The following is a 16431-nucleotide window of genomic DNA, read 5'->3' as shown; positions in this document are numbered from 1 at the left end:
CACTTTCAGTTCTATAAAAAGGTTAAAACTGCTTTGACTTAGTAAGGCAACCTCTTACATATACCTCCATGACCCTACACACACACACACACACACACACACACACACACACACACACAAATGAAATAATTTTGGGTTAAAGCTGTCTCATTAAGAAGTAACTATCTTTAGGTTTTTATTCATGAAAACATCAAATACCGATTTTCTTTGGCTAATTACAGATTATGTATCCACCTAATTTTATGACTGTTGATCCATAGGGTTTCTTCCACTAATATCAAAATATACCTTGGGTCATAAAATATTGATATTCTTCTGGTCAATTTTTTTAAAAAAACCAAGATGCCCTGTGCATTTTCTTGTAAACTCAATTGTAATGATCCAGAAGAGGAATCCAGCCTCATGTTCTAAATCTTGAGAAATAGGCATTTCATTTGTACATACAGAGTGGGAAATGGAACAGGGGGAAATAAGAAATAGTATAGGGGGATTTACAAAAACAGTTTATAAGCAGGTCAGAAAAGGGAACACACTACAAACTGGTTAATACTAAATATCCAGTCAGTCTGAATAGGGTTTTGTCTTTATTGGTTAGATTTCATATTTATAAAAAGAAAATTAGTTAGCCCTGGCCGGTGTTGCTCAGTTGGTTGGGTGTTGTCCTGTGCACCAAAAGGTTGCCAGTAAGATTCCCAGTCAGGGCATATACCAGGTATGGAGCCTGATACCTGGGTTTCAGGCTCGATTCTCAGTAGGGGGCATGCAGGAGGCAGCCAATCTATGTTCTCTTCTCACATTAAAATGTTTCTCCCTCTACCTTCCTGTCTTTATAAAGAAAATTAGGGATTGTGAACCATTTCCTTTTAATAACTTATTCCATTCTCAGCACCTTAAACTTTAGAACTATGCTTCTCAATGGGGTATATCAGAGTATCCGAATCACTTGGGGACATTGTTTCAAAATTTATGCTGTCCTATCTGTCCCCATTTTGGCAAACCAGTACCTTCAAATCAGAACCTATCAGGAACACATCTGCAGGTTAACCATCTGGGTTATCTCTCACTGCAGCAAGCGAGAATATGTCATGGAGGACCATGGGTTTCTCAACAAGAGAGACTTCAAAGGAATCTATTACAGGATTTGGATTGTGGCTGAGTAATTTGGGGGAGGGTTCAAGGAAGCAGGGCTTCAAACTACACTGGGTACTGTTGGAAAGCAGAGGCATTTCTATAATAAGGCATCACAGTAAATCTGATCAACAAGGAGGGAGCCTCCTGTGAAAATCAATCTGTAAATGGTAAAGACGTACCAAACATTCATTTTGCCATGGACAGGAGGCATTTTTAGATGGCACGGTGACCTTGTTTTTGTCTGTGCTTAGACACAATTTTGAAGTGGCCTTGTTTTGTTGCATTTTATTATGGCCTTAGAGTATCTTGTCTGTGGTTGGTGTTCTGTGAGTTTGTTTAGACTTAGTGGACTGTGGTGACCTCGCAGTGAGTGCCAGGCTGGCTTCTGAATGCCAAGGACAGTTTGCTTTTCTTTTTTAATATCTACCCTCTGCTCTCCTCTCTCCCACAACTGTAGTGGCTATTTCATTTTAGTGGCATATTTCTAAGTTTGTATTAAAAAATATTGTAAATGTACAGAGAATCTAAACATAATACTATAATAATCATCATTGTATCCATCAAACAACTTAAGAAATAAAAGATTATATATGCAAGTATTTGAGTATGTCTTTTGAATCTTAATTCCTCCTGGGAGGGAACTGTTATCTTGAATTTGATATGTAACATTCTCAAGTACAAGTATTTTCATTCCCATTTAAAGCATATACACATGATATTTTATGGTCTCCTCTTCTAGGAATTATGTGAGATCCAACATTAATATACACTGAGATAATTTTTTTTAATTCTGGGGTTGCTTTAAGTAGGTACTAAAACCTCAAACTACATGAGGAATCATGAAGCCCTCTGTACATCAGTCAGGGTCACAGGGCATAATATTATATAACTATTGTTAAACATTAGAAATGACTTTTAATGATCCTATCAAGTACATGCAGCTTTCAAATGACCCATAGTGGCTTCATCTGCAGGGGCAACGTGTTGGTTTAACTTAGCAAGATGTTGGGTGGATTTTTCTTCTTCCCCCCAGAGCTTCTGCTAAACATTTTTGACACTAAAGAAGCTGCACCAACTGGAAATTCACATTTTCATTTCAGACCATTTTAATTTCATGAAGCCAAGGTTTGGCTTCTACTTGCAAATAGCATTGAAGAAAGCAATATTGTCAAAACAGGCGGCCTGGTATATCCAGCTATAAATCTGTTGAATCGAATACAAGACTTTCATTACCTTTTACTTCACATTTCTATATACTCCTACTATCACCGTTAATTACACCCATCAGCGCCTTCCTCCTTGTAGGCGAACATTTTCTCTCTGACAAAGAAATGTCAACTGAGAGAATGTGTGGCACCTGGGACCTCCATTAAAAACACACTCACTTTCACCCAATAAAAAGCTGACGCATTCTGACAGATGGACAGGCAGACAGAGAACTCAGGGCCCATTCCCATCTTTTCTCGCCCTAGCTGTCCGAGACGACGGTGATGGGACTGATGGTCTTTGCCTTACTTGAGGTTTCCAAAGAATCACCCATATAACTGTCTTGCATCTCTTGTCATTTGGTGTTACTTGGTACATTTCAAATAAAAGCAGAAAATCGCCGTGGTCTTCCGAGGTCTTTACATGACAGGGACAGGAACTAAATATGCAGCTGCTCTCACAAGAATACCATCAACTGGGTGGCTTATCAACAACACACAGTCATTTCTCCCTGTTCTGGAGGCTGGGAACTCCAAGGTCATGACCCTGGCAGATTCAGTGTCTAGTGACTGCCACTTAGTTCACAAATGCCACCTTTTTGCTGAAAGAAGGGATGGATTAATTAGTTATTTGGGGTCCCTTTCATAAGGCACTAATTCCATCCATGACCTAACCACTGGGGTTTTATACATATGAGTTATGGGTGGTGGTGGTTGTGTGTGTGTGCGTGTGTGTGTGTGTGTGTGTGTGTGTGTGTGTGTGTGTCTGTGTCGCGGGGGGAGGAGGCACAGACATTCAGACCATAGCATCTGGTTTAGCAAAAGTCCAGAATGTTTGCAATGTTAAGTACACAGAGGTGCAGATCAAGTTCATGGGGATGGCTGGAGGGGTTGAGGGGACAAATACCCCCGGATTTGAGGGCAACATGAGAGACGGGAATTCCCCTAAGTCCTTATCGTTTCATACTGACATTTAGCTTGTCTTTGCAGGGGAGCACTTAAGAATCTGTCCTCAAGAATATACCTGCTGCACCACAGAAATGGAGGACAAGCTCAGCCAGCAGAGCAAACTGGAGTTTGAAAACCTCGTGGAAGAGACGAGTCACTTCGTGCGCACTACCTTCGTGTCCAGGCACAAGAAGTTCGACGGTAGGTCAAACAGCCTCCCCTTTCACTTTGTCCTACCTGTGCTTTTCTATGAGAAACACCCTGGTCTTATGGGAAAAACCTTTTTTAGGTAGGAGCTTTTCTTTCCCTCTTAAATATTTATAGCTTTTTTTTTTTTAAAGTATGTACTTTCTTGACAATTTAGATAGTAATAGCTTGGAAAAACCTGATTTAAAGAGCTGTTTTGCATTTGCAGTTTGCCTGTGAGATTTCTGAAAGACGTAAGCTCAAGTTTTATTATTAGAGTGATTCTAATTCAGGTTTTGTAGCTTGTCTTCAGTTTTCATCGGGGCATTTTTCCTTAAAAGAATTGAATGCCATTCAAAATGTTTTGAAATACAACACTTTGAAACAGACAGGCGTGTTTGAAGTGCCAATGACATGGTGTCCTTTATTTTAGAGTTCCTCCTCCCTATCACATAGCCAGGTTTCCCGTTTCAGTTGCAGTGCTTTCTGCATAAGGTTTAAGTCCCCTATTGATTTCCTGATTATATGCAATTGACTTCACTTCTCAATTCTATTTGTTCAATAAACTGTCTGTATTAGAAAGTGCAACGTGTGAACGTAATTATAACTAGAATTCCAGCATTGCGTTTTCTCTTGTGAGCCTCAGAAAAATATTTTAAAGCAGTCTGATTTTTATAAACTGAATTAATAAGGATGAAGTTAATATTCTTACGTGCTGTGTAGTCTTAGGGCTCTAAGAAATGAGTGTACCTTACTATGTGACTCCTTGTAAAGCAGACTTGCAAATCCTGGTGAGCCTTCCTTGTGCCCTTAGTCATATTAAGTTGCCTAAGGCAACAGAACTGCCATTCATTTTCTTCCCGCTCTCCAGTCAATGCACAACAGAGCCCGTGTAGAAGAGGCCTGCCAAAGCTTTTCTTTTTCTTTTTTGTTTTCCTCTGTAGTAGGTAAAACGTTCTGCTTCTGCTGCTTTAAATGAGTATAACAACACCAATTTCTTTCAAATCAGTCCTCCAAGTTCTAAAAGGCAGGTCCACCCAGCAATGGTTTCAGTATTCAAGATGATGTGAAATTTTCCACCTAAGCGAATGGGACTTGTATTTCCTGCAAGTATTTTTCAGCATCTTCACATTCTTCTGCTGCCTCTCACTCTGTGTTCGACTTTATTATGTAGATGTATATGAAAATAATGCCTAGTTTTGAAGTGTTACTGTGAATGTTTGTTCCCTTGAATGCACCCAGGGAGTACTTGGGAGTTACCCTTGATTGACAGATTACCACTCCAGTGACATTCAGGAGCCCCTGCAGGGGCTCTGTGTTTGAGGAACTATAATGTATCAGTTCAGGTGGAGGCCACTTGAGACACTCTATCTTTTGTGACAGAAAGCAGGTGGGAGGGACCTGCTGCTGCTGATTTCTACCCTTGGAAAACAACTCTAGTGCTTTTATAAAACTGTACTCTAAAATTAGGTTGCAATAGTTCCAGGGCAGTATTCACAATACATAATATATGTGTATAAAGATATATATATCTTTCAATAAAAATAGTAGATGTAAGGTAGCTTTATGGAGATTTTTTTTGTTTTTGTGTTTTTGTTTGTTTTTTTGGTAAATGAGTAAAGGTATTCAACAAGTCTGAGTGAGATACTTCTTGTATTTTCATATCAATGTCTTTGAATTTATAATATTTAATCCCACATCTCATTCATTTTATTTAGGAAATCTCCTTCCCTCCCTTTTCCCTTCCTCCATTCTCCCTTCTTTCCTCCATCCCTCCCTCTCTCTCTTTTTACAGGTGTGTTTTAAATTATGTTAATGTATTTAGGGGTATTAAGTCAGTCTGTTTGACAGGGCATTGACTTTTGATAAGATTAGATCTGACATAGAGGGTGATGAATTATTTAGTAGCAGTGCATTTCATTGCAGTTACATTCCACTGAAATGGGTGAGAAATTAAGATTTTTCCCAAGGAAGCTTTCAGCCAGACTTTAAAAAAAAATCTGAATGTGTCCTGGTGAGCACAGCTTCTGTAGAGCTCAGTCTTTAAAACATTTATAGAAACATGCCAATTAAAAAGTCACCATTATCATGTTTGCCCTTTCTTTTGTCAATTTCATGAGGTCAGTTATACAATTGTATGGCTTACCTTCTTATCCCTAGAAAGTGATGCCCTAAGTCACCTTTCAGGAACTTCACCTAGGTAGCTTTCCATTTCTTCCCTTGGCTGTTTTTCCCCCTTAACACATCCCTGTGGTGTTTATTGATGAGTATCAGTTGGTAAGCACAGAAGAACTACCTAGGGTCAGTTTTGGAATGTTACCTTCCCAGTCTTATCTTGAGTGATAAAACCAATGGCGCTCTGAAGGGCTTTGAATTTTATTTTTCTGAAAGGTGACTTTGCAGGATCACCTAGCAGGAGTAAGAAGATGGTTATATAAGTCATTTCTATTCTGTGAGTCATTGTGCATATCTGCTGGGGTCTCCTGATCCAAAGTGTGCCTTTTGCATTTCTGCCTCTGATCCCACTTTAATCTAGAGATCCTGATTTGTCATCTGTATTTTGGATGTCTTTATTGGCTAGATATTTTATTTTATTTTAAATAATATGAATGATGACTATATCATATGAAGAGGGGACCCCTTTCCTTCCTATTTTCCTTAACTACAATAACATTTTAAATTCTATCTGGTACGTGTGATTCAGTCCAAACTATATGGAGAGGCCAGATTCAATCACTGTTAAAATTAGTCTACAGTTGTTGCTTCCCTTATTATTCTGGGAATGTGTTGATTCCATTAACTTTTGTTATTTGACAAAGGTGACTTTTAAATTTTGAAATTCAAAATTTTTAACATAACATAGCATTCTATTTGTTGTCATATTCTTTCCAAGTTCCTATTAACATCATAAGTAATATTTATGAGATAACACTGTACATTTATAAATATTCATTGGGTGATTGGAACCTAAACCTGAATTAATATATATTTTTGTCTACATTCCCAAATGGCCAACTTTTGCTCCATATACCCATTAGGCTAAAATATATAGCTGAGAAGCAATACATTGAAAATAAGGTTGTATCTGAAGACAATGAGTTGAAAAAATATATATTCTCAATTGCTGAAATTTTCATTCTTTTGCAAGGAATTTGCTTATCACTCTGTACCATTTTTTCTTTTTAAACATAGAATTGAAATGTTATGATAAATGTATATAAAATAAGGATATATATATTCTTTACACTGGTGCTTTTCCCTATACCACAAGTTTTTGTATGTGTTTTTTTTTTTTTTTCCTTTTTCTGGCCCAATTTCCACCTCTGGTTTGCATTACGTATCCCTGCAGGCCCCTCACCATGTTGGCCAGGGTCTGACTGCTGCAAAGGGTCCCTCGGAATTATAGAGATACTTTCAATGTGGGGATGAGCACCCAGCCCTGTTCAAATGGCAGATGGTCATAAAATTTCTCCCATATTTCTTACCTTTCTCACTCTGCTGAACACCCAGCCAGAAGTACACAAAACAAATAAATCATGTAAATATAGAAAAAAGGAAGGGACATCTTTGTGTACCCTCTCAGTTGCCTAGCTTTTTGTGTGTTTTGTGACTGTCCCACCTGTCCAAGTGGCATTTGTGTCTAAATCCCAATGGTGGTCATGCATTTCAGTGGCTGATTTGTTAGGATCCTAGGAAAATGGAGAACAAGAGAACACTCTGATAGTAGTAATTGTAATAATGGACAACACCTGGCCTGTACCTCGCCCTTTGTAGATGTTTGCCTATTTGCCAGGGTGACCAGCACTCTCAAGACACACAGCCAGTCGGTGACTGAGTCGGCTTCCCTTCTGGACTGAGCACTCCTGAGACCTAGCCTAACCACTCTACTGTCACCTTTTGAGTGCTTTCCAGTCCCTGAATGTGTGGAAATTTTATGATAAGCAGCATCTATTTCTCTGTCTCCCTCTGCCTGCCCTGCCCCAACTTATTGTGGGGAGGAAGTGGAACTGTCTTTCAGAGAAAAGTGGGATTTTTTTAATCCTTAAAAAAATATAATTACCCACCTAAATATAGTCCAGGAACTGGAGTTTAGAGCGGGTAAATGACTTGCCAAGTTTCCACCAAAATGATGAAACCAAGAGTGTAACCTAATACTCACATCAGTCTTATAAATAGTGATGTGATAGGAAGTCAATATTTGGTTGAAATACTAAGTTTTTATTTGGTTCATGTGGACATTATCTAAAATCACTGATATTTCTGTAGCCAGTCAATAGTGATGTTGATGGGTAAAGAATCTAGCCACATTTTTGGTGAAGGCAGAATGGTATTCAATTGGAAGTTGTCCTAAATTAAAAGGAAATGAGTGTTTTGTGAAAAATTTGTATTGAATCAATAAAAGCATATTGTTTATTCCCCTTAGGTACCAAAGTCTAGTAACCTCTATCTTGATGTAGGCATCTGCTTTCTATTCTTTAGGAACATGTATGGAATATGGATAATTCAGGGACAGGAAAATTTAGTTGACAGGGCATTTTATTTTGTTTATTTTTTCCTCAGATTTATTTGAGCTGAAATTTATTTGCATTTGAAACTCAATATGAGAGTTTTTGTTTGTTTGTTTAGTGTGTTCTTCTTGGTCTTATTATTATTCTCTCTTTCTTGGTTTTTATTTATGTATATTAATGACATACATTTGTCCAGAGATTTTGGCAGCAAGTACATTTTTAAAAGCAAAATAAAAAAAAAAGTTCAGCAGTAATTTCCATCTTTCTGAAGAACTTATTCTACAGTAACACCCTCAGAATTCTCATTTTACTGAATGCGGAAATAATTTATACACAGCACCATAATATTTTTACACTGCAAATCTGCTGTATTTTCTTTTAAAATATCATTTTTCATCTATATACTGTAGAGACAGCAATAATATAATGATAGCTTTAAAATATGGTCTACTTTTCTCAGAGAATACACTTATTTGAAAACCTAAGTAGTTTTCCATATGGTGATTGAAGCTTCTATATTTCCTGTCATATGGATGGATGGATGGATGGTGTGCGTGCGTGCGTGTGTGTGTGTGTGTGTGTGTGTGTGTGTGTGATTTGAATTTGGAAACATTTATTCATAACCTACCATTTAGAAGGCACTTAACCAAGTCTGTAATAGATTTTAAAATGACTAATAATGTTAAAAATATGGTCAAAATCCGTCACAATGTTTATCTTATTGGGGAGATCTAAGCTTAAAACTAACACAGAAGGCAATTGACTATCTCAGAAAATGGAAACAGAAAAGGGGGAGTCAAGTATTTTATTTAGTGGTGCTAGAGACTTTGGAAGAGGTGCAGACAGAGTCCTTAAAGAATAACCTAAGATCATGATAGTTAAAGAAGTGTCAGGAGGAGACAAAGAGTACCAGCAATTTTGTATGCATGTTCACAAAGTCAATGGCACTTGTAAACATATTTACTATTGACTTTTTCCAAACAATATTACTCTATTGACATTTAGCATTTATCTATTTCGTAAACATTCTTTAGACACTTTCTTGGATTTGTATCAATCCGACACTGTTTTGGAACAAACAGCCGCAAAAGTTCAGGGCATAAACAAGAAGCATTTATTTTTTGTTAATGGGTCTTTGGATTGGCCAGAGTTTGGCTGTTTGGGGCTGTGTTCACGGAGGCTCGGTTCTCGAGTATAGATTTGATCTGTTCCACTCCAGAGGTCTCTTATTCTTTTGGAAGTGGTACTGTATCGTGGGCATGATTTCATGGTGCAGTTTGGAGACTGTTATAAGTATGGAGGCACGATGTTTCTTAAAGCCCAAACTAGAATTGGCACACAGACTTTTCAAGTTCTATTGGCCAGGATAAATTTCATGATCATTACCAACATCAGTGGGACGGAGGACTATATGACTCCCATCAAGGTTGAGGTGGAGGGAGAAGTGAATGTTTCTGTATGTTAATCTACCATAGTCCTCAGCTGACAGCCTCCCAAGCAATGTTTATGTTCCATATTTGCTCTTTAGGGGGCAGCGGGGGGGGGGGGGGATAGATTCTCTAGGAACTCAAGATCAATAAGTATTTCTTGGATATGAAACCTCTGTTCAACTACTACCTCCCATATCCTAGCACACTGACAAATACACACATAAACACACACACAACTTCCATGATGTGATTCAAGAATAAGATGTGATTTTTCCATTTTATGCTATTATTCTCCTTCATCATTGTGCAGAATAACAAGTTTTACTGTAATTCCTAAGGGTTAGAATGTTAATCATTATAGGAAGCAATTAGCTGAATGCCGCCTGTAAGTTTGCTAGGCCCCATTTTGTCTGAAGGACCCTCCTCTGCAAATCAGAATGTGCTGACTTGGGTTTCAGAAATTGAGAAATAGTCTTGCTGGCATTGGAAAGTAATCTGCCAATTCTCCCAAAGGACAGTCCTTTGAAAAATAAGAATCAACTAACCAGGGAGTTGGCTTTGGCAGAACTAGTGAACAGATTTATACACTACAAATGCCTTGCATTTGCACAGTCTTGGAATATATGATCCATGGTTGGGTGTTCTTTAAATGCATTGCACACGAACTCACTCCTTTGTACAAGGGGGTTTGTTTTCTCTCTCTCTCTCTCTCTCTCTCTCTCTCTCTCTGCAGGGATCTTTCAAAAACTAAGGATGTGCATGCCTGACAGCAGCTTCATTTCCTCAATGATAGACTGCTATCTTACCACACACCTTAAAGTAACTTAAAGCACATTATGTTCCCGTGTGCTTATAATGTTATCATCTTATTATCACCATCCCCTTGCATAGTGGCTTTGCTGAGCAGCTGTTTCACAGGCAAGACAATTTCTTTTAAGTATTGCTCTATCAGACACTGAAACCAGCCTTACAGGAAGGTTTCTTGGTCATGAATGTTAATGAGCAGACAAGTAGCTGTTCCCTGACAGTGGCTCACTAATCCTTTGAGGAAGTATGGGTAAATTACAGGAAACTTTTATTCCAGTTAATTTGATCTGCCACCGAATAGAGAAAACAGATTTTCTTATTTTAATGAAAATGAAGAAACATATTTAATGGTGGTTTAAATTAGAGATCAGTGGAAACATTATTGTCTTCAGACCTGAGAAAACAGTAGCTCAGTGTAGACTGGTTTGATTGCATCGTGTGTGTCAAGGTAGTGAGACCCGTTACCTCCAGTTAGGTGTGATGGGCAGTGGGAAGCAGCATAAGTCACTCACTCTTTAAGTGGGGATTTTGTGTCAAGATATTCTTGATCTTCCTTCCTAATACAAAATTGGAATAAAATCTGTGCATCCTCCTCCACTGAGACAATATAAGATTTCCCTTTCCTAACAAACAAAAAAACACAACATGGTAAAAGCATAAGAAGAGCATTTGCATGCTTCCTCAAGATTCAAAAGAAAATAATTCTGGGGAAACTTTATCTCAATGGCATCCTTTGTGCTGAGGGAGCCCCTAAGGTAGGCAGATAGAAGGAGCAAGATGGGCAGAAAGGTGATCATGCTCAAAGCTGGTTGATAATTTCAATGGGGTTTATTATTATAGTCTCATTTGTATATGATTTTTAAATTTTATAATAAAAAGTTTTGAAAGACAGAGAACTGACTTGAGCATATACAGGATCAAAGATTGCAATACAGTTAATTCATAAAAGACAGAGAACAATGTCCATAGGCTAAATGACACTTACGTTTTGTGTACCCAACAAGAGTAAATCACATAACATTTTCAAGTTGCAAAGATGAACACAACTTATAAGAAATTGAACTCGGATCAAGGCTGCTTAGTGTCTGCTTCTGTTCAAATTTTTATTATTGTTTTGCTGGAAATGACATCTCTGGCTTAGTAATATGGATAGGACTGTTGAAGTGAGGCTTCATATATAAGTCTCCCTGTTGTGGTTCAAAATGTTCAACACTTACTTAGAAGCTACATGGACACCAAGTCAGACCATTCAGACACCAATGTTGGCAAGATTCAGAAGAAAATGCGAACGTATAATATAAATGCATTATAAATAACACTTCTTCATCGCTCCATAGTCGCCTAGTGACTTTTTGTTGAATGACAACATGGAAATGAGCTCTTGGAGTTTCACATTTTGGCAAATCCAAAGGAAGAGACAGGTTGCCTGAGCAATTAGTTCCATATGTTTCCAAGCATTCCATTAGACTGGAGGAGAACCTGACCCCATGTGTGGAGGTAAGGTCAGTGACCAGCTAATAAGCTTCCATGGTTCACCGAACTCAGAAAATTTTAAAAATCCCTCATTACAAATTTCAGAACTTTCCATTTATTATGCTTTAAAGGTTTGTTAAATGGACAAATATTATTCTTGGGATGACTATATATAGCAGTACACGATCTTCATACTGTTTCCTCCCTACCTACTGGTATGATTGAATCCAAACAACTGAGAAAATGAAAAGTAAACTTTGAAGTAAGATAACAGGAAATCGGGCTTCTCAGGCCTTTCCATTTTGGAAGAAGTTGTGCTTTTCTACATATCTTTTATTTTTAAAAATTTCCTTGCATATTTTTCTTCGTTTAGAAGAATAGTGCTGTGGTCATTATAGGTTATAGTTGTCTCAGCCTTCTGAATTAACTCAGATCAAGGCTGTCTCCTTTTCCTCAAGACTTATGTAGTTGACACCTTATCATTTTCACTTATTTAGTGTTCTTTTAATAGCATTCTTAATAGATAAAAAGTATGATCTATTGCATCCTCTCTGTTGAAGTCTAAGCTCATTAACTATTGGGATTAGGTCTCCTATTTCTATTTTGTCTTCCTACAGCTCACTTAATAGAGAGCATATTTAATTCTGCTGCAGTGCTGTCTGACTATGGCACCAACTTGCACAGATCCAAGGGCACAGACCAGTCAGATGGATTACTTAAGGTCCGGTAATAAATACAACAGGAGAAAATAGGAAGCTTTGAGTTCTAGTCATCTATTAACTCTTAGGGTCCATAAACCTGGAAGCCATATTAGGTTTCAGCAGCATTTGCTCCAGTGGATTTAATGGAACTAATTTTGAATTCTCAGAACAAAGATGGTCTTCATTGAGAGTGCAAGTAGAAGCCCTTACTTCAAAAAACAGGATGCGTTCCTAACCACGTGGACTTTCTAAAAGCCAAAGTGCCCTTAGCTTTGGCCCCCAGGGTGAGGGGCTCCTCACCAGCCCCAGTCAGAGGAAAACTCAGGCAGAATTCAAGGAGAGTCTTGACCTGTCATCGTTTATTATTTCAGCACTGTAACTGAGGAGCCTGAATTGCTAGCTCTTCCCTTTGTATTGTGTAAGGAGCACTGTACTCCTATAAAAGGTTTTAAAATACAAAATGTACAAGAAAACACACACACCAAAAAAACCCAAAAAACAAAAAAAAACAGGATGCGTGTGTTCTCTATATCAAACACACACACACACACACACACACGCACACACACGGCACAAGTGTGTGTTCACATGAATAAAGAGTGGTTAAGATGCACAGGGGTCACTTAGAAAACCAGTTAGCACACACCTTCCTGGGTTCAGATACTGTATATTTTGATTCTCTGTTCTTGATGGGACCCCACAATCTTCATTTAGCTTACGCATTTGACATTTCTGAAGCAGGTCGTCTTCTCAGCTGCACTCTGGGATACACCTGAGTATCACTGGTTAAGTGGAGCCGACAGCTCAGTAATCAGGACATGGAGTTGAGGCACAGAAAGATGACAGATTTAAAAATCTTTCTTCTACCATATTAAGATCAGTTTATGGTCTGCTAATATAAAGGTCCCCACTGTGTATGCTAGATTTCAAGCACCTATTGATCATTAAACAATGCCTTTTATACATTAAGCAAGTCTCTCTCTTTTCCTTCTGATTTTGACAGTGAACTATACTCAAGAGCCATAACTCATTTGACCTTTTGCAGATGAAAATTAGACTTTATTTGAATGTTTCATATTTGTGAACTACAAAATTATTTTCTTTTTTCTTATTTTTTCTAGTTTATAAGATTTAATAGATATTTACTTTTTATTATCTAGAAAATGCATTTTTAATTTCTTCTCATTTTTGGCTTGAATGATAAATAACATTTTAAAATATTATTTTTTAATAACATCTAAAATAACAAATAAAGTTTTAATAACATAACATTTTTCTGACTCTAAAGTAGTAAATGCTTATTGTAGAAAACTTGAATAATTTGACTTAAAGTTTTAAAGCATTTAAAGTTACTTTAAATTTTTACCTCATTGGAGGGAAAAACCCCGATCTCTGAGGACAATGAATAAAAATGTAATAACCAATGTGTGCTTTCTTATGAAAGTATATTCAAATAAATTCTGAAAAATAAAGTAATTTACAACCCTTAAGTCTTACACTTAATCGTTTATAAATATAAAATGAATACAAAATATAAAGTGGAATCAAGTCCCTGTAGAGTTAGGGTATTTTCTGGGGCTAATATTCCCTAGACTTTAAAACATTTTCTTAGTACAACTTTGATGGCTGTTACCATAACTGAGTTGAAATTCATCATTGAAAATTCCAGAGCTTCTGCAGCTGTTAAGAAGTCTGCATTATGTAAAGATATGCATATTTACTTAGTGAACTTTTATACAGTGTTAATGAAATAGCCATTGATTTTTCACAGTTTCTTTTCATCAACCTTAAATCCTCACTTAAGATGTGTACTTTTTAAAATATATTTTTATTGATTTCAGAGAGGAAGGGAGAAGAAGAGATGGAAACATCAATGATGAGAAAGAATCATTGATTGGCTGCCTCCTGCACGCCCCCTTCTGGGGATCGAGCCAGCAACCCTGGCATGCGCCCTTGACTGGAATCGAATCTGGTGCCCTTCAGTCCACAGGCTGGCACTCTATCCACTGAGTCCGACCAGCTAGGGCTAAAATGTATATTTCTTAAAGGCAGTTAACATCGCCATTGCTTCCAGTTATTAGCGATGTCGTGATCAACTGGGCATGGTGTGCTCCTGGCTTCCTGCCAGTGGTGACTGAGAGATGGGCTGCTGGGTGGCTCGTGGTGCTTCTTTATCCTTGGGTTCACCGATAAACTCGGTGGTAAATATTCCACCAAGTTTACTTGTGCCAACTTCTTCAATAGGCTGAGACATTAAGATTCCTTAATCACCTGGGCACTGCCTGCACACCTAAATGGATTTCTTGCCAATGACTAATGCTGTTCCTTCGCTACACAGTATACACAGAAAATGCCGGAACTTGATTTAGGGAGTGTGGCAATCTTCCAAGTTTGTTCATCAACAGCCTTCCAGTTCTGCTCTGTCCCATTCCTCATCTGAAAACAACAAAACACAAATAAACCAAATAAACCCATTTTAAGGGCCATCAGCTTTAGGCAAACTTGAGGAACAGATTTTTTTAAAAAAATCAACAATTTATTTTCCTTCCTTGTGAGGATGTTGGTCCATTGCATAGCATTTTGATTTTTGTGGGAGCTTAATCAAAGCTACCTTGATAACAAAGTAGAAGGGTCAATTGTATTTCTTCTTGCTAATGTAGAACTCTAAGTGTGGCTTTGTTCTCTGCCCTCATTGTCCATTAGCTTCATTTTAAAACCTCTTATGTATTTGAACAGCAATTAGAAATGCACTATTGTTGTCAAATATCTTAACCTTACATACAATGACTCTTTAAAATAATTGATACAATGAAAAAAGTAAAGCACCAGTAACCTTTACAAAGGCAGGTTAAGCAATGATGGGTAATGATATTTTTTCATCACAAAAATTTTCTTGGCCATTTAAACAAATATCAACAAGTGGAATAATCTATATTGCTAGATAGCCAGCATTTCAAATTAAATGAAGATCTTCATTTTTATTAGGTGATAAGATACTAAATAGCAAGGCTATTACAGATGCTCCTGGACTGACTAAGCCATCATAAATTGAAAATATCCTAAGTAAATAATGCATTTAATACACCTAACCTATTGACCATCATAGCTTGCTTAGCCTACTCTACATTGAATGTGCTCAAAACACTTACATTAGCCTACAGTTGGGCAAAACCATCTAACAATCTAATTACACTGTAGAGTATTTGTTGTTTACCCTCGAGATCATGTGCTTGGCGGGTAGCTAGCTTACCAAGGCCGCCAAGCATCATGGAGGTATAGTGCCACTTATTGCTATGCAGGAAAAGATCATACGCAAAGTAAGGATTCTACTGACCATGTATCGCTTTTACACCATTGTAAAATTGAAAAATCCTAAGTTGAACCATAGTAAGTTTGGAAACACCTGTAATTAATTTCTCCCACTGGAATAAGAAGGTCTGAGAAAATAGACCATATTTCTAAAAGTATTAAGGATAAAGAGAAATATGTATCTTTGAAAAAAGCGTTTTAATAAGACAAATACATATTTATATCCATAATTGCTCATTAGGTCATATGGAGTGACCATTGTTACATATATTTAAAAGAACTACTTCTTGTTTTGCAATATTATTTTCTTTTCCACTTTCCTCGGGAAGCAAAAACGGACAGCAACCTGACTGACATGTGCTTTTCTTTTACATTAGCTAATTGCGCTGGTATTGGTTTTAGAAGCTACATGGACACCAAGCCTTACCAGAAGGCTTTTCTTTTTGAATACTTGTTTGCAAAACGAGCTAATGGGAGGATCATTTGTAGACATGCAAGCCACGCTGGGTGCTCATTAGATAACTTAGAAAGACTCTCTGGTTTCCCCCCCCACCCCCCCTTTGTAGATAGTTGTATGTATTTCGATTAAAATCTCCATTTACTTCCAGCTGGCAATGTTAGCAGCCATTCCACCAATAGAAAGCAAAGGTCACAGCCTCCTGCCTGAACATACATTAAAAAAAAACAACACAGGAAATCATGTGCCTGCCTTGTGCAGGTATCTTTGAGCCAC

The 16431-nt window shown here is 37.6% G+C and overlaps 1 protein-coding gene across 1 annotated transcript in view; it reads left to right on the top strand.

Moving 5' to 3' along the window:
- The window catches only part of GPC6 (glypican 6), a 1123860-nt gene that overhangs the window by 282405 nt on the left and 825024 nt on the right, over nt 1-16431 (top strand). The window contains exon 2 of the mRNA XM_036297016.1: nt 3327-3485. Coding sequence (XP_036152909.1) covers nt 3327-3485 — 159 coding nt within the window. The remainder of the gene's footprint in view (nt 1-3326; nt 3486-16431) is intronic.

The sequence above is a fragment of the Myotis myotis genome, unplaced genomic scaffold, assembly GCF_014108235.1.
Source record: "Myotis myotis isolate mMyoMyo1 unplaced genomic scaffold, mMyoMyo1.p scaffold_m19_p_3, whole genome shotgun sequence".
Taxonomy (NCBI): Eukaryota; Metazoa; Chordata; class Mammalia; order Chiroptera; family Vespertilionidae; genus Myotis; species Myotis myotis.
This window is presented reverse-complemented; position numbering and strand designations above follow the sequence as displayed.